Source organism: Ooceraea biroi, chromosome 1, assembly GCF_003672135.1.
Source record: "Ooceraea biroi isolate clonal line C1 chromosome 1, Obir_v5.4, whole genome shotgun sequence".
Lineage (NCBI taxonomy): Eukaryota > Metazoa > Arthropoda > Insecta > Hymenoptera > Formicidae > Ooceraea > Ooceraea biroi.
In genome coordinates this window covers 4010346-4030313 of record NC_039506.1, presented here as the reverse complement: position 1 = coordinate 4030313, position 19968 = coordinate 4010346, and the positions used below count along the sequence as shown (strand labels likewise).

Below are 19968 nucleotides of genomic sequence, written 5' to 3'. Positions count from 1 at the left end.
CGGCGCCCTAAGAGCATGACGTCCACGCGCGTTGGTCATGTCCACGTTCTCATAACCGATCAATTGATTATTCGCTGATAGGTCTAAACAACGATTCGACATGTAGTATCGATAGGTGATTGCTCGAGCGGCTGATTGCTAACTGGAATGCAAGGAAAAAATAGACTAAAGCAACGCGCGCGTGCAATGAGAGGAGACGAAGATATACAGGGTGTTTCCTAAGTAAGTAGACAAACTTAAGGAGGATATTTCTTGGCTTATTTTAAGAAGAAAAGGTCATATAAACATATGTCCTAAAATGCTTTGTTTTCCAAAAAAAGTACGTCACCGTTTTCGTTCACTTTTCGGATAGCGTGCTTTTGCAGTACGAGTCAACAGCGGTGGGGATGGAGTGGGGATGGTCTCGCGACGCCACAAGTGAACACTCGTTTCAGACTGCGCCGCGCGGCCGCCGCGAGACCATCCTTATTCCATCCCCACCGCTGTTGACTCGTACCGCAAAAGCACGCTATCCGGCATCACTGCTATCACGTTATCTTTGACGCAAACTTTATTAGTTCCTATTAAGTTATGTAATTTTATTAATTATGGTAAATTACACAAACGCCGAAATGGCAGATATGCATTTCGTATACGGTCTTGCTAATGGAAACGCTCGTCAAGCAAGACGTATTTACAATGACAGATACTTTTTTTTGAAAAACAAAGCAGTTTAGGACATATGTTTATATGACCTTTTCTTCTTAAAATAAGCCAAGGAATATCCTCCTTAAGTTTGTCTACTTACTTAGGAAACACCCTGTATATAGATAGAGAGCTAACAGAGTACAATAGAACGCAATTTTATTGCATTCTTAATATTCTTATATAAATACTGCATGTTCATATAGATCGAAGTCTTCGCAGGACACCACGCAAAATTAAAGCGCATAGATTAGAACGTATGCGAGATTCAACATGGCACTAAATGCGCATTCATATGCGAAACCCTTGTAATGTCTTATTTGCAAAAATGGTAAATGCAAACGTATTCTGCATGCGGACGTAAAATTCCGCTGCGTTCGCGCTATGGACACGCTTTCTGTTTTTACTTCGTCTTTGGAACGGGCTCTGTTACGCCGCTCGGCCGAATAATAATTGTCTTGACTTTCCATTTCCAACGCGAATGTGGTGTTCACCTGTTTGCTAATAGTACAGGAAAGAAAAAATTACTGAGGCAATCCTCTAGAGAGTTTTCCCCCCTTTATGCTCTTTAGTCGCCTTTTTCTTTCTTTATCTGCTCATCTACGTACGAATCATTATATTTAATCTTTTTCTTAGTTTCAGTTTTAATGCAGCCAACCAGATTTGATGACCAGTATTGTCGAAAGCTCGACAGAAAACTGCACGGTTTCCCAAATCGATAAGGATTTGAACGAATTTCACAGTCATTAGCCCGGAAATTTTCTGTTCGTTCGCCCAGCCTCCACGAGATGCTAATTACGATAAACCAATTGCACATGTATTCATCGCACACGTATATGCACGCGCGCGCGCTGCACGCACACAAAAGACATACATGTACGCAACCGAGTGATTAGTAGTGGCACAAGTAGGTAATGGTGTAATCAGAACGGCCCCGGAGGCGCCGTCATCGACCTATCTTCGCCTATTATCGGTATCCTGATGGGTAACTCGTTAGCAAGCACAAATCGGTTCGAAGCGGCAGTCGAGGCTTAATTATTTGCTATCGATTTCCAATGTGACGGAAATCGACGTAACCGTCAGAGCCGCTAGGAAACGGGCGCAAACGGGCGCGTTTCTTTGTCGCGAGGTATACCTGTCTGAAGTGGTGTATCAAGGGGTTGCGACAGGCATAATATACCCGATGTCTCCCGTCGCGATGTTCGCAACGTTTGTGTAAACGAAGGCGGGAATTTATCAGAGCGACTCTTCCGCACCACGCGTTGATGACAATGACCCCGGTTTACGACGCGTTATCTTACGTCAAGGCTTAACTGCAAGACAACATTCCTGTGATACAGTACCTTGGAATCACCGGATGATATTTTAGGCAAGTACCGGATGAATGCTTTAAATCGACCGGAAATTTGTTCTTAAAAGAAATCCTTGTATCGATAATTTTCAAGCGAATTCGAGGAATTTTTAAGAATCTAGTTTCGTAAATTCACGAACAAATTTCATCTCCTGGTTAATTTCAAGTAAACTTGAATTAAATATTTTCTAACAAAAGTAATTTTAATTATGAAAATTTAAAAGATGTTATTCTCGACGTTTAACAGTTACCATGAACTTATCCATCTCTTTACATCTTTCTAATAATTCACACACGCGCACATATGCTCGTCACGTGCTAATGTTTCGCATTGTGAAATCTGCATTTGAATGCAGCCGTTCGGTTTTTACCATTCAATCATAAACTTGTATATTCTAATGCGCGACGTGTTTTTCACTCTTCCTCTCTAGGATATGTAAAACTTTTTATTCGGCAAATCGTTAAACAGTTACTGCAAACCAGCGTTTTACCTTCAAGCAAGTCACCACACGTGGCCTCGCCTATCGTTCGCAGCAGGCCACAAGATTATTACCACGTAGAAGTCCCCGTGCAATAAAAAAGCCGATATTTTTCCGCAGTCTTGCTAAACCCGGGCGTATTATTCGCGCTCATAAAGCGTGCATATTAAAAAGACCAGGAGGTTAATAAAGAATGAGAATCCGGACTCGTGCTCGTGCGCTTTCCAAGATCTTATCCGAGAGACGCGAATTTCTTTCTGGACGTACATGAGATAACACGCACACTCCCTAATCGGAACAGGATGCGCTTTACGTTGTCTCGATCGACAAAAAGATGTGTCCACGATGCATGCGAATACATAAAATGTTAATGAAACGCATTGTGCGCGCGTGAAGGCTACTGTTACGTAGATTGCGAATCGCAAACAAGTTTGTCTGGAAAAAAAACTGTAACTCTAATGTTGTCGAATGGAGAATGAAATAATCGCTAATTACGTAAAACGTATTGTTTTCGCTGTTTCAAGGACTTGAATACGGTGCATACGGTATGCGTTTGAAATAAGGGCATTGAAAGTAACGCATTAAATTAACGTCTCATGAACGGTTAATTTCGGTTGAATTTTCGAGCAAAAAGTCCATTTGTAATAAAATTGATGATATACGTTACACATTTCCATTGGCACATTTCCGACGCGAGAACCCGTGGTCGCAATAAAAATACGCGCAGATACGATCGTGTCACACGTTACATACGTATAGCATACAGTGCATTGTAGACACTACGCAATATGTTAATTAGTCAACTTTATCGTCGATCGTGGCGTTCGTAAACACGTTTTGCAAAAACAGCATGTGCGCGTTAGTGCACTTTGTGAAACAAACATCAGCAACTTAACTAATACTATCTCTCTCTTCACAACGAAGTTAATTAATTAATAGAATAATTTTACTATGATAGTAGATATGCATATATATAATAATGCAATTTTGTAATAATCGACTAACTTTCATCTTCTTTACTTGTATATTTTTTTACTTTATATAGAAAAAAAGGACATCGCCAGGTATAATGATAATAGTAAAATTTATTCCGATTTGACATTCCGCGCACAGTCTTATCTTCAAAGTCCACCATTAACGCGGCAAAGTAACATAAATTGACAATTATCAGAAATGATGGTGATATCAAAGCGGTATTACCAGCGGTGCTCCAACTTTATTCCGTCGACACTTTGCGCGTCTAATCTACAATGTCTCCCGTTAATCTGACCGAGCAAAATAAGTCAGCGATTTCTAAGAATAATGGCGATGCTAAGAAGACATAACATATCTATTTTGATAGTGAATTAAGTGTTCAAAGAGGATTCAATGTGTCCGTTGTGTCTCGGCTTCGTTACGACGTATCTCAGTCGAAGGCGAAACGCAAATGTTTACGGTTGTAATTATCAAATGCAGTTTATGTGACGGTTTGACCATTCGAAGGTGGATGGCATCGTCGTTTATGCGCTGAGAGTTAACGAATGAAGCGATAGAGAGCATGAGCGCAATCAATTATATTGATGGCTCGTAAAAAATGTATCTGCGGCACCTATTACGACATGAGCTGACGCATCGATTGCTCGATTATCATATCGAAATGAGACACTTAAATACAGCGCAATTATATGCATTGAATATGCATTGAATTAGTTATGATATTTTTGCATAAACAACATTTTTTCAAGCAATATCGCTAGAAGATTTCAAGTTCTTGACCATTTTTTTACGTTAATATAATTTTTATAATTTCACATCGTGACTTATCGAATCAAATTCCACGAGGAAGAATGTCGAGCAAATATAAAGCTTGCACGAAATAATAAGCAATAATTAATTTGCAGAAATGCAGAAAAACTTGATGAAAGAAATACTAAAAGATATCATCATAAACCAGGAAATTTGATCATAGAGCATATTTTTCTGCAATTGTTATTTCCACATAAAATAATATAAACGAAAGTCAAAACATCAAAAAAGGAAAAGCACGTAACGAACTCACAGATATTCAATCGCGATACCAAAAAAGGAACGATAAAAACCTGATGGGAGAAGTATAGTGGTTGAAAGATTCATTTCCGGGTTGCCTTGAATACGAGTATCGAGGGGCAATTTTGAAAATTGGTCGGCAAACAGTGGAGAATAGTAACGGAATCATGGATACGCGCCAAGAAATTACGAGGATCAAGATGGGAGCCCGGAATAACGTACTGAGGAGCAGCGACTGGGATCTCAAGGCGGCAAAGCCTCGAGAAGTAGGTTAACAATCCGTACAGCTAATTAATGATCTCATTTAATAAGACGCCCGGTTGAACTCTCCGCGCAATTACCGTCAGCAGGACTAGAACTTCGTTATACGAGACCCCGATCTGCGGTCGCTGGTCAAGTATGCAAGGTGTCCGGGAAAGAAGCGATTTCTCATGGAAAACCAATGTGCAAGTTCAGAAGAAAATATCTCCCCCCCTAAAAAATTTATTCAAGGGAAAGACAATCGCAAAATTCTGATAGAGATGAATTCAATTACGAGAATTAACCGAGAACGATCGAACAAACATATCGTGTGAACCAGAAGCTGGTGCTTTCATGACACCTTGTATAAGCGCCTAAGGAAAATCCGTACTTCGTGACTGTTAACGTTCAATTTCAAGATTACACACCATCTTCCAATCGAAATGCGGCACGTACGCGTCTGAAGCGAAGGATTTAGGTTTGAGCCCATGAGATCCGGCTTTAGATGGAGAATTAAGGGAAAATATTGAACGTTTAATTGAAAGCCAGAAAAGAGGGAAGAACTCTATCAAAAAAGTATAAAAATGGTAAATCTACCGATTAGCGAACCCACCTCCTATCACCTTGTCCTTGACACATATTATAGAGGTCACCCTCCTGAGTGACCTTCAAAAGGTTTTAGCCGTCGGTCGTTGTTTACTAAAAAGTTATTAAAAAAAGAAGTTTAATGATTTTGCACGAATTTTCAGCCGTCCACAACAAGCAAAAGGTTATATTTTCCGAAACTGGAGCCCCGGACACATACGCTCGGTTTCAGCCCGCTTCGCGGGAGGGCGGGAGGCAGGGGCTTCGCCCCCCGCCCCCCGCCAGAACCAGTGTAACAGATTTTACCGTACAGATTTTGATCACCTGGTACATGGCATGGATTCCGGCGGGGGGGGGGGGCGAACCCCCGCCCCCCGCCCTCCTGCGAAGCGGCCTGAAAACGAGCTGTCCGAGGCTCCAGTTTCGGAAAATATAACCTAACCAGGTTAGGTTAGGTTAGTTTAGGTTAGGTTAAAGCAGAGAATACTTTGTATTTAACTGTTTATGCTTTTGGTTAAAGTGAAGAATACTTTGTACTTATATTAAAAGAAACTATTCTATGTATTAACGATTCACTGCTTTGAATGACTTTCCTTCCTTCGTTCATATACATATTCGTCTTTTATATCTTTCAATATTCAAAATAACTACTATATTTGCAAAATGTCTTTCGTTAATAACTTATTCATAAACAACGATCGACGACTAAAACCTAGTGCGGGTTATTCGGGAAGGTGACCTTTGTAATATATGTCGATATTATGTTCTTGGTTCGCGTAGACAGCTGAAAATTCGTGCAAAATCATTAAACTTCTTTTGTTAATAACTTTTTAGTAAACAACGACCGACGGTTAAAACTTGCACAATGTTACTCAGGAGGGTGACCTCTATAATATATGTCAAGGACAAGGTGATAGGAGGTGGGTTCGCTAATCGGTAGATTTACCATAAAAATTTACATGTTACCATCCGAACAACACGACAACATATCACATAAATTAATTCGGTCAACGATCCAAGCGACCACCCTGATTCCATAGAGCTGATTCCTTGTTCTATCTGACTGGCATGTTGATCGGCACGACCATCTGCGGCGGGCATAACGATGCCGACTAATTAGCGGTAAAGCTGGCAGACGCCAGTTCGCACGCATGATGATTCGCATCGGGCAAAGACGGCGCCAAGTAATGATTCCGCGATGATTCCAGGAGTTACGCAATGTGTTGAAGGGACAGTGGCCGGCGGTGTACGCGGATAAATCTGTTCGATCTCGATCGCGATCGCGAGCACACGCGTCCATACACCGCTGCATGCACGCATGCGTGCGTGCGTGTATACGCATGTTAAGCGCGTTAATGTTCGCATAGATGTCGGGACGTCTTGAATATCTTATTTAAACGGACGAGTCGCGCGTGCACGTTCTGCCCTCGCGACGTGTTTCGAAGCGTGAGGACCCGTGGCACGCGCATCATCACGTTTCTTTCATGAGCGCGCCGATGCTCATTAAATTTTACTCGCAATTCCGATCTCAAGGAGGGTGGAAATCGAAGCACAAGAGCAATATACATCTAGAATTTCAAGATAAAAATACACACGTTTGTTTGAATTTTCCATGTCAATTTCTCGGAAACTGACAGCATCGAAAACTGATGAGTTATTTTGCTGGTTCCGTTTTCTCAAAGTGGAATGGGCGGAAACTGACTTTGACTTTTCAAAGTTCGAGCGAATTCAAAGTTTGCGATATTAAAGAAAACAGAAGAGTTCAAGAAAACCTGTCCTGTCCTACATTCAAGAGAAGATATACGTTAAGCTTAATACGTTATAATGAAAAAATTGTCTGTACACAAAAAATATTTAATTGAAGAAAAAAGACAGATATCCACACAATAATATGTAATACACTCAATATTTCGTAAAGATATGATATCATCAGAAATACATTTTCAGATTCGTAGATCTACTATAGTGCGAATTTTCAACAAATCAACTTTGATTCCATTAGATAAGCGACGGAAAATTGACGATTGTACATTGAACGTCACGGAAAAGAAAGTAACGTGCGAATATTTGTGGGAAACGAAAATTGAGATCTATCAACCTACCGTCGTAATTATACGGAAGTAGTTTCTCTTTGTATTCATGTTCTCCATGTATATACACGATTTGCATACAGATTATTTAAAAAGCAAGTGAATGACTGATCAAAAACATACACTATAATTTTATAGTGTAATTAAGTAACAAAAATATATCAAAGAATTAATATGAAGTATGTATATGAAATTTAATACCTTTATATTCCATCTGTGAATTATTATTGCATACACAGATGCACATTTATTGCAAGGGAATGGCAATTTATGCAACTCTCAATTTCTCAGACTTTCAACATATTTTTTTACGATTACTACAAAAACTAGGAAATCGGAGAGCGATGACTATACCATTTTGAAGCATTAAGAGCACTTGTAAAACTGCGTACGAAGAAACCAACTCTTATCTAATAGGTGCCATAAACAATGTGTACAGTTTTATCATCATGTGCACATTGAGAAACTTGAAGAGATTATACAAGAGTCCGACTATCATTAAAATGCATACTTGACCTAGAACATGTACGATAAGCAGAAATTCCATAAGCTCTCCCGTGCGACTAAGGCGCGAAAAACTTGGTGAACAGGAGGAGAGGTGGTACATTTGGCATCGGTTCAAGGGGCGACGTGACCTAGCTAAAATACTGCAGTGCCCCTCTACATATCGCACGCTAGACGAAAATAGCGCGGAAACAGTGCCTAAAGAAAAACGGCTGATTTGTTCCCGGCTACTTGCGATACCGTAAGTGTCACTGTTGCACTTGAGACCAGGCGAAAAATTATCCGGAACAGCATAAAGATAACGAACCCGGAAGGAACTTCTCGTTGGAATTTTCTTTTGCTTTAACGTCGCTTTATCAGTTCTTTATCAGCCGCAGACTGTAATGGTATACAAACTACATGCAAAGTATTGGGAGTGTGATTTAGTTTTGAGGGTTTTGCAACAGATGGCTGTAGTGTCAGTTTGTTCCAATAGCTGTTTCCGATAACTGTTCTTTCTTACAGTCTTGACATTATCCATGACATTTAGTAGCATTATAGTAATAGATGCAATAACAGTCGTGTTTATATCATCGTACAAATGCAACTTCCGAAACAGCATTTTCGACATGCGTTGCTTTTGTTTTTTAATCAAAAGAAAACTGCGGCTGAGGGTTATAGAATTCTTGTGGAAACGTATGGTGATTCTGCCCCATCAATTAAGACGTGTGAATACTGGTTTAGACGCTTTAAAAGTGGTCATACTGATGTGAAGGACAAAGAACGCTCGGGACAACCAAGAAAGCTTGAAAATGCAGATTTGCAAGCATTATTGGACGAAAATCCAACAGAATCCACTTCGGAACTTGCCAGAGCATTAAATGTTGATCGTACAACAGTTACCAAACATTTACATGAAATGGGAAAAATTCAGAAAGAAGGGAAATGGGTTCGACATGAATTATCGGAAAGTGCCATTGCGAACCGGTTGAACATTTGCATTTCGTTGATCGCCAGGCAAAAAAAGAAGAGTCCTTTGTCTCGGATTGTTACTGGGGATGAAAAGTGGATCTATTTTGATAATCCGAAACGCAGAAAATCATGGGTGGATCCAGGCGAATCATCAACATCCACTCCGAGACGCAATATTCACGGTTGAAAAGTAATGCTCTGTATTTGGTGGGATAGTGTACTATGAGCTGTTAAATCCGCATGAGACTGTCACGGCTGATCGTTATCGACACCAATTGTACAAGTTGAAGCAAGCATTGGACCAAAAACGACCACCAATTGCGAGTAAACGACGGAAAGTGATTCTTCTTCGTGACAACGCTCGACCTCACGTTGCGTTATCAGTGAAACAAACACTATTAGAGCTTGAATGGGAAGTCTTACCGCACCCCGCGTATTCTCCGGACATTGCTCCATGCGATTATTATTTGTTCCGGTCGATGCAACACGCTTTAGAGGATACACACTTTCATAATTTCGAAGAAGTGCAAAAATTCGTCGACGAATGGATCAACTCAAAAGAAGAGTCATTTTATCGTCGTGGAATCCATCTCTTGCCAGAAAGATGGGAAAAAGTTATAGAAAACGAAGGAAAATATTTTGATTAAGGTATTCATTCATTATCATATTTAAATACATGCGTTTTTGAGCAAAAAAACCCTCAAAACTAAATCACACCCCTAATAGTTTGAAGAGTTACGTATCTTGTTCTTCGCATTAGTGCTGCGAATACAAGCAATTTTTCGAGCGCAAGAGGCAAGAGCAAGTACCGTTGTCAGGAATGAGTCGTTACATAAGCGCGAGCACTTAAAGCGAGAAATTTAGTACACCTGCGTGACGAGGAAGGCATTAACGGACCGTGGATTAAGGATCAGTTAGAACGTGATTTGCGGACGCGTGATTTTCGAAGATGTTTCAGGCCGTGCCACCTGGGTCGGCCAGAGAAAATCAGCCGTGCGATCACGCGGATACGCTCCAAGACAGGATTTCCACTCTGATAACGTGAACATGTTTGCGACGTATTGCAACGGGCAACAATGAGGGGTACAACAATAGCGAAGCGGCGCGTAAACTTTGCTTTCCGGAAACGCACCGCGGAACGCGGAGTCAAGTGAACACGCTGCGTTAATCTCTCCGGCGACAATTTCTCTTAAATCATAAATAAATACACAGATTAAAATTTGTTTGCTTCATCTTATATAGTGTATAAAATTTTCTATATTGATTTTCTGTTAAACGTTGATGTCTAACAAAAAATTTAATATTCACTAGAACTACAAAATTGAAAAATTTCATGTTCTAGTTTCGAAAAATTTCATGATTAGATGATAGCAACTCATGTCACATCACACGACTATTTTTAATCTTGCAATACAATCTTGCAAGCTGAAGTTTTACATGTGCATCGAAGATACCTGCATTATCGATATCAGCAGTGACAACCAGCAGATAAAGTTGAGGTGTAGGTGTAGCACATAGTAGCACGTAAGTCGGTACAAAAAACACATCTCGTAAAAGTATTTATAAAATATTTGAATGAATATTACGTGAAAATTTTCGATATAAAATGCAGCTCTTTATAATGATAAATTAGACCAAACGTTTATATTTAAACTGAACGTGAATTATTGAGTGATTACAATTAAAATATGCAATTAAATATTTAACATATCAAGTTTTCTATTTTCCTGAAAATTTGCTCATAAACTTTTGATGCAACCCAACACTTTTTCCTTATTTTTCCTGTTAGTATTAAACATTTTGATCTATAACAATAAATTTAACGTTTAATACTCCGTTCTAAGAAATATCAAATTTACGGTTCAGAATAACAACAACTGTTGCTATGAGATTACCGTGACCACTAGCCCCGACGTTTTTACTACGATGCGCACACATGGTATGCAATTTTTATGGGACGGCTCGAGAGCATACGAGTCGTGTCAGGACGAGGGTATATTCTCGGGTAAACCGTACCATCCAAGGAGCGTATTTTGGAACATCGATTTTCGCGGTGGGACCTCAATGTACAGTGATGCAATTTGGATGAAGTCTGCCTCTTGCTCGCATGTACCATGCCACACGGCTTTCCCGCGGCGGAAAATGTTCGAGGGAAAATATACATGCGTGTGCATTCTACCTCGCCTCCCGCCTGTTCTTCCTGCGGAAGTCGCGAGAACAATAGTCCTTATATAATGCATTTTATCTCGCGTACAAACCGTCGCCGATACTTTTGTCTCCCGTATTTACATTTTTCTCTTTCTCTTCATGCTGAGGAACACGCACGTGGAATACACGACGTGGAAAACGCGGAAGAAAACGAACGCTAACGATAATATTTGCTAAGATTCCGCTAGGATTCTTCGTAAGGCCGAAGTAAATCCTTCCGGAATTACATTCCGTGGTATTTCCTCTTCAAAGGAACAGTACGTTATATTTTGTTAGTATACAATTCTAGATATTATATTAATAATAAGTTTTCCATTGCGTGGCATTATTAACAGAGATAGTAAGTATATAAATATATCTCCTATCTCTCATTCTAATTTAAAAAGGAGATACTTTTCTAGATTTTCGATATTTTAAAGATTGAACAATTATATTGTATATATATCTTTATTGTTCCTCAGATTTAATTAGTGACTAGATATGACATCAAAAACTTATTATCTTTTGAAGATTACAACGTATATACAGAGCTTTAATCTTGATTTTTTTAATAGACGTAATATTTTAACTTTGTAGTTGTTCATCAAGATTGAATTTCTTGGAAAAAGGAAAATGATTCGATAACAATAGCTTCAACACTTCATAATATCACAATACAATCGATTTAATCCAATGTACAATAAAAATATTCTTTTAATCGTCAGTTTCCTTCTCACAAAGCATCATTGATAATAGATCTACGAAACAAAGGTATAATTTTCGATCGAAAGAACCACATATCGCCCACCAGAATCTCTCTTCAGCTTAGAGATGCACAATTTCATTGCGCGATCGCATTTTCTCTCGATAACGATGCTACGTATTGCTCGGGGAAAGCAACGTTATATTCATGGAATATTCACGCGCGGAATACGCACACATACACAACAGACGGCATCAATATTCGCGGATCTATATTTTCGACCTAGATTTGGCTCGGTTACTATGTAAATCGCCTGATACAGTCGGAGGGATCTGTGTACAACATTGGTATTCTTTTGTTTCCTTCATACTCTCTACAGTCTACGATACTACACCAAGAGAGAGAGATGCCACGCTGATGATAGTGCCAGGTCAGAAACGCGTCGCCTCGTTCTCCCGGCCCCAGAAAGGAGTTATTGACTATAATGAAGCCGAGAGACGGAGGTGGAACAAAGGGAACGCGTTGTTGCACGGGACAGAGTTAAGTAAATAGCAGTCCGCGCACGTAGCCTGTCTTCGTGCAACTCGCGCGTGGAGCAGGAAGGAACAGTTCTTGAACTTAACAATTGTCTCCGATTTTAGAACGTTGACTGCGGATAATTGAGGAAACGTTCTCTTTGATGGCACGCGCGATAAACATATATCCACTTAGGTGTAACGTATTTATCGCAATATATCGATGTCGTATCGCAGAAAAGCAGAACCGGTTTTACACTCGGATCATTTCTCTCACCTTCTCATCTCTTCTCTCTTTTCTGCAAGAGCTTCGAAATGTCCGCGGAAAAATATGTTTTATATAAAATATAAATCGCTCTGAAAATGTGTCATAAGGAATAAAGTGTAAGAGGCGAAAAATAACTAGGAGACTGCCTTAGATTTGAACTCGAACTCTCCGGGATCCCTGGCTCACACGCCTAGGTCTTAGGCTGTACGGCCAATACTCCTACTGTTGTGATCAACTTGTTTTCATTCCGATCCTCTATACGACCTGTCAGTCTCGACTATCTTTCCAGATCTTACAGCTCGGCCAGCCTGACATTACATTCGTCCCCGAATGTCTCCAAATCGTCGGTTCACTCCACTTGAGTCCCTCTCAACCTCCATTTTTGGTTCACTCTTCTGAGTCCCTGCCAACCTCCATGTTGGTTCACTCCTCTGAGTCCTTCCCAATCTCCATGTTGGTTCACTCCTCTGAGTCCGTCCCGACCTCCATGTTCAGGCTTCACTACCGGCCAGCTGCTTCTCAACTCCCTCCTCTCCGAGGGATAGCGGATGAATCTCAACTGTCTTCGAGGGGTAGCGGATTTTATCCCACTTCTGAATTGTAAGAGGCGAAAAATAACTAGGAGACTGCCTTAGATTTGAACTCGAACTCTCCGGGATCCCTGGCTCACACGCCTAGGTCTTAGGCTGTACGGCCAATACTCCTACTGTTGTGATCAACTTGTTTTCATTCTGATCCTCTATACGACCTGTCAGTCTCGACTATCTTTCCAGATGTTACAAAAGGAAACACGTTTGTTGTCGCTCTTAACCAAGTAATTGCACGCTGCAAAACCGTCTATGTCTGCATAGGTTCCGCGCGTTCACGCGACGCGAATTTATCCTCAGAGAGTCCTCGAAATATTTGTGCCCGCGCTAGGAAAAAATCCTCCACGAGGATATTAGCCTGAGGCTTCGAGTCTCTGTGTGGACATGCACGGTCGAGCACGGTGGCATTGCACGCATGACGTTACATCGCAGTTAGATAAACCCCATTGAAACTCGACGTGGCGGTACAGGACACGGCGTTGCAGATGCACGATCATTGTGCCCAGCTATGCTATAACGATACTGACACTCTCGGATTCGAGTTAATTAGTTGTAATGACACATCGACGCGCCTTGATGTAAGTAAGGAACGAAAAAGAAACCCGTGAGTGTTCATGACCAGTTGACCCACCTGCGCTCCTTCTTCGTGAAGGTTTTGTACGAGGAACTGTCTCCGAGTTCTTTCAAGGCGAGCCCAACAATTCCGAACGCGTTCCGAACTTGCTACGCGGAAAGAAAAGATACAGCAAGATACTTTGCGTCTATCCAGCTCGTTACCCTTGCGCGATCACAATCTAATACGGAACGAAAGGCAAGGTAAGGACCGCTCCGCGATGGTCATCGTCGAAAAGCGGACGACGATACCGTCGTGTCGCGCTGCTTCCGCGACGGGACGATTAAAGCGAGTAATGAGCGGATTCTTTTCGTATCCTCGCGTACAGACAAAGTCAAGTCCTATGGTTTTACAGAATATTGGAACACTAGAAAATTATGAAGAAAGAAATACCAAAAGCGAGATTTGTATCAGAGAAGCTTTGAACTCATTAATGTATGTATTTACTTTCGAAGTATTATAAAAGTTACTATCTAAAGTAGAAATTTAGACACTTATCACAGCAATTTTATTGCCTTACTGAGATAAAATATATTGTAATGCGTAGAATAAAGTGAGGGCAATGTCCTGCGTCAAAACAAAAGGAAACGGCATAAAGGACAGAATACGCTGAAGGTATACGAGAACAGCTGCAGAGCAGCAAACGTGACTTTCATTCTTTGCGCTTATTACATACTGTTGATTCAGATCGGCCAATTCTGCGTCTCAACATTTTTAAGAGACTTTTTGTTCCTTCCCGCACATTCATACTCTAATGCAGCTTCACGCAGATAGTAATGTGCTTCACGCGGAAATTATAATCTCATCTAAAAATCCTAACTTTGAGAAAAAGTCTTGTAGATGTAACGTGCAATATTTTACGCTATTGTTTATGCGAAAAATTTAAGAATAATTTGCGCGAGTGGCAAATCGTCCAAATTTCACTTGAGTATTTTAAATATCTTAAAAGTAAATGCATGCAGACTTACCTTCTTGATTAGGATTGTTGGTGTTCGGATGCGACGAAGTCAGGGAAGACGGTGTCTCGTCCTCGGCGACACCCATAGTTGTAGCTGCTGTTTGCTGATGATGCGTCTCTACTTCCGTCGCCTCTTCGCACCTGGAAAATACAAGATTTCCATGTTTAACACAAATTTTTATGAAGACATTAAATCTATAATAAAACTGAAAAATATTCAACGTCCTCTGATTTATTGTTCTCTCTCTGCCTCTTTCTTTTTGCATGGTTTTATTAGAAAATCGTAAAACACTTCCTTGCATATACAGGTGAGGCACCTAAAACAGGCCACTTGAATATCTCGGCTGTTATTATTGGTGATAGAAAAAAATGTGTCAGACCAAACTTGCATGGTTTCGAGGGACACATAATTTGTTCTAAATAGTTTTTTATTAGGTGGACGCGTAGAGGTCATATGAAGGTCAACTTCGTTTTTTTAAATGGTATGATATGTTTTTTTACGTACCATCTAGTAGAGCGTTTGAAGATGCGCACATTGATCTACGGGTCTAAATCATTCAAGGTCACTGAAGGCTAAAATTTCTAAGTGCTAGAACTTTTTCATTTCTGAGTTTACGGTATTTTCAATAGCAGAGAACTCTAGGCAATATAAAAAATATAGATATCAACAACTCAGAACTTCTCGGAAAAGAAAAAATTTCTAAGGACTAGAACTTTTTCATTTCTGAATTTACGGTATTTTCAATAGCAGGGAACTCTAGGCAATATAAAAAATAATGATAACAACAACTCAGAACTTCGCGGAAAAAGAAAAACTACACGAGAAATATTTCATAAAGCACAGAACTCTCTGAAATTAACCAGTTGTCATTCCCTTAAACATTTTTTAGCTTTAATAATTATAAAAAGATGAAAAAAAATTTGTTTCGCTAGAACTCTTTCTAGAACTCATGTAGAACTGTAGATCTTTTAAAATCTAGCCGGAATTATGGCGGAAACTGTCGCAGGACAAAGTGAGACGCTGCGTGAAGTTGGCATCTCACTTTGCACTATGCGATTTTTTCGCTTTAATGGCCAGAACTATGTGTTTAACCTATCAGGAACTCTAGAACTATTAAAAAGGGAGCCAGAACTCTCAATAATTAATGATTTTCCGCGAAATGATACGCCAGCTTCACACACACTAAAATTTCACTTAGAAAAAAAAGAAGAGAGAAATAGAGGCGATAGAGATAAAGAAACGAGAAAATAATCAGAGAGAAGAAAAGAAAGATAAATTATATAAGTCATAAAAAGAAATCGTCAATCGTGGAAAATCATGACTAATATATCGCAGAAATTTCATAGCAATACAATGTTGAGCACCCTAGTACCTCGCCGTTTGCACCTCCGCGTAACGCGGTGCAATGCAGTGATAAAAGAGGCATTCATCGGATCACAGCTTCCGTTAATCTCTCCCATGCTTTCCTCCTCTTTCTCTCTCTGTCTCTCTTTCTCTCTCCCCATCTGTATTGTCTTTGAACAAGACGCGTGTGCGCGTATGCGCTTATTGTCGCGATTAATTACGCTTTCGTGCAATTACGCGCGCGCGCGCACCAGCGCATGCACAGTGCGCACGGTGCAGCATGCGTACGACGACGGCGACGGCGACGTCGTCATCCGAGTTGCGGTCCACCAGTCCGCGAAATAGAGACGGCGACGCGCGGCTATAACGGTATGTTGACCTCCGACGCCAATTGCTGCCTGCTTGGACAGCGCGCGCGATACGAGCTGCACGCTGGAGACTGTATGCAACCCGCGTTTTCGGAGTGGCACGAGCGAGCTATCGATTAATCGACGAAGCGCGGTACAATGGGCACAATGCGCACTTCCTCACGATGCGCGAACTTTAATTTTCTGCATGAAGAAAAATCGAGTACCATCACGGTTATTCAGTTCGAGATGAGCTTGCAGTGATCATGTAGTTAAATCTTTACGAAAAAATTTTGAAATTTTAAAAATTATTGTAAGTATATTTTGATGCGTTTGAACAAAAGGTAAAGTTCAAGATTTTACTTTGATCAGAATAGCGATTTCTTTTTTTATAAAAATCGATAGAAAACCTCACTCATGAGAGGTTGAATCATCGTGTCATGAAACTTCCCCATTTCGTTTTCGAGAAATCGGCAATACGCTATGACTCATATTGTGGCCTTGTTGCTTAGCAAGTGAGAGTTGAATATAACTGATAACAAAAGAACGTTCGCGCGCACACTTTTTGCACGCACCAATCGAATAATTCGTTTAATTCTTTCCGTTGCAAGAAACAAATTGTCTCTCAAGATTTCGATGTGAAAACTGTTGTTGTTAATGTTACATTATCATCTTTATTAAACCGAGACAAAGACGAACTAATAAAACTAGTGAGCTATTTGTTACAGCGGTGCGTACTCTAAAATCAATGTTCTCTAGATACTTGAGAACAACTTGCATTCGAACGTCTCGTTCATATTAAACAGTTTGCATTACAGTTTCACAAAGTCAAACAGTTTGCCGCAGCACGGACAGATGACGAAGTCGACGTGGAGAACGCCGTTTAACTGTAGGAAACACTTGAAGGGTCAAACCGACCCGGAGCGCAAGGGTGCTATGCAATTTCCTTATCGCGTTTACAACAATACAGTGAACTAACGTGCACGTACCCTTACGTAATAATGCCGTAATGTAACATGCAACGGACACATAAACTGATTCACCTTTTCCTTTCCTACCTCGCGATACCATAAATGCCTGCCATGCGTTACATTATATGCGAGAATCATAATTATACATTCGTTATAATTATAAACGTTACGTTGCGTTTATAATGTATGTATTGGGTCGTCCGGAAAGTTCGTGCCGATTTTTAATAGATGGCGTTGGAACATGTCTGAATATATCAATGTTATTGAAAACATACGAGTTATATACATATGCTTAAAGGTGACATTTCAACGCATCTTTAGGAAAAAAGTTGTTTCAGATAAATTGATTCGTGTCAGTTTTGTACTCTTTTCAAGATGGAAGAAAACAAAGAACATTTTAGACACTTGATGCTTTTCTATTACCGGAAAGGCAAAAATGCCTCACAAGCAACAAATTCGATATGTTCTGTTTACGGAGAAGGCGCTTTAGCTGAAAGAACCGTACGTAAGTGGTTCGCTAAGTTTAGAGCTGGTGATTTTAACCTTAAAGACCAAGAACGCTCGGGCAGACCCTCTACTACTGATGATGACCAAATCAAGACACTGATCGAGAATAACCCGCGCTACACGACACGTGAATTAGCAGAGATACTGAAAATATCGAAAACCACTGTCCACGATCGTGTAGTGAAGCTTGGTTACGTAAGTCGTTATGATGTATGGGTTCCGCATAATTTGGCCGAAAAAAATTTAATGGATCGCATTTCCATCTGCGACTCGCTGTACAAGCGCAACGCAAACGTACCATTTTTGAAGCAATTAGTGACGGGTGACGAAAAATGGATCATTTACAACAATGTAGAACGAAAAAGATCCTGGGGTAAGCGAAATGAACCAGCATTAACCACTCCGAAAGCCGGCCTTCATTCAAAAAAAGTCATGCTCTGTGTCTGGTGGGATTGGAAAGGAATCCTATATTATGAGCTCCTACCACACAACCAAACGATAAATGCAGATAAGTACTGCTCGCAACTGGACGAATTAAAGACAGCGATTCAGGAAAAACGTCCAGAATTAGCTAATAGGAAGGGCGTCGTGTTCCATCAGGACAATGCCAGACCTCATGTTTCTTTGACTACCCGACAAAAATTGTTGGAGTTTGGCTGGGATGTGCCACCTCACCCACCGTATCCACCAGACATTGCACCTTCAGACTTTCACTTATTTAGGTCCTTACAAAATTCTCTTAGCGGCAAGAACTTCAACTCTTTGATCGACATAAAAAACCACCTTGAGGAGTTTTTCGCCGAGAAACCTAAGAAGTTCTGGGAGAATGGAATCTTCCAGTTGCGTGAAAGATGGACAAAGGTTGTGAAACAAAACGGTGCATACATAAGTCAATAAATATTTATCGACATAAAAAAATGTTGCCTTTGAATTTTCCTTCAAAATCGGCACGAACTTTCCGGACGACCCAATATTAAGATATGAATCGTAATCTCAAGGCATGAATTGAATAACATCGTGAACTAGGATAATCATTGCTAATTTTCTACCACATCTCTGAAAACGAGAAAGAGAAGAAGAGAGAGGAGGAGAGGGAGGGGAAGGATTGGCAGAGCGTTTAGCTCCGTCATAAAACGGCTCTTTCGCTCTCCTTTCCTCCCTTTCCCCATATCGCTCTCTCTCTCTCTCTTTCTCTCTCTTTCTTGCACCGAGACTCAGGTCGTTTCTCTCCTGGCCAACGACCGTCTACCTCCAGTTTTGTATCCCCTCAGACAACGCCAGCCTTATACGTCGACAGGTAGATACAACGTTCGAGATATACATGCATCCAGGGTGGTCCGATATAAGGACCAAGGATCTCGAGCAGGACTCTCTACTGGAATCGTTGCTTAAAGCTAGGCTTCTGTATGGATTAATTTTACTTAATCCGTCTTTCAAGTTTTCAAGTTTGATCGGTTAAATTGGATTTGATCTGACATAGATACTTATCTTTGTTATTTTCAATTGATGCATTGTACATACATGCATTACTATTGTTATATTTATATATGTAAAACGCGTTTGCTGTATTACAATAATATCGAGTTACAAAAATGTATTAAATTGCGATACTCAATCTTTTTATACATAACTTATGTCGAATGTAAAATCAAGTAATCCGATAAAAATAGTTTATGTCATAATAATATGATACAAATCAGTAATGATAATCCGATTGAAAGAGAGAGCAAATAAAAGAACGCGTTTCCTCTTTAGGATTTACGCCATTGTCCGCTCGTTTTTCTTAAAGTATAGACCTTTTTTTATTACCTATAGTCTTTTTTCGTATCTATACCTTAACTGTCTTATTTCTCACATTTTACTCCACTTGTACGTTTCATACAAGGCCTTGGCGTGAACGAGTCGCGACTAGACTAGAGAATAGGAAGGTGAAGGGTGTAAAGGAGTGAGGATGGAAATGACGCAGGGAAGAGGAGGCAAGTAGATCGGTTCATTGCAAAAAGCGACGTCCAAAGTGGCGGTGGACCGGTTCCACGCGCACACGTACTTGTCACGTAT

The 19968-nt window shown here is 40.3% G+C and overlaps 1 protein-coding gene across 2 annotated transcripts in view; it reads right to left on the bottom strand.

The window, feature by feature from the left end:
• Window positions 1-19968, bottom strand: part of LOC105286860 (serine/threonine-protein kinase tricorner) — a 120470-nt gene that overhangs the window by 99597 nt on the left and 905 nt on the right. The window contains exon 2 of one of the 2 annotated variants that reach the window (XM_026973729.1): window positions 14748-14881. In XM_026973729.1, coding sequence (XP_026829530.1) covers window positions 14748-14881 — 134 coding nt within the window. The remainder of the gene's footprint in view (window positions 1-14747; window positions 14882-19968) is intronic. The other variant, XM_011352116.3, reaches the window with a different exon arrangement.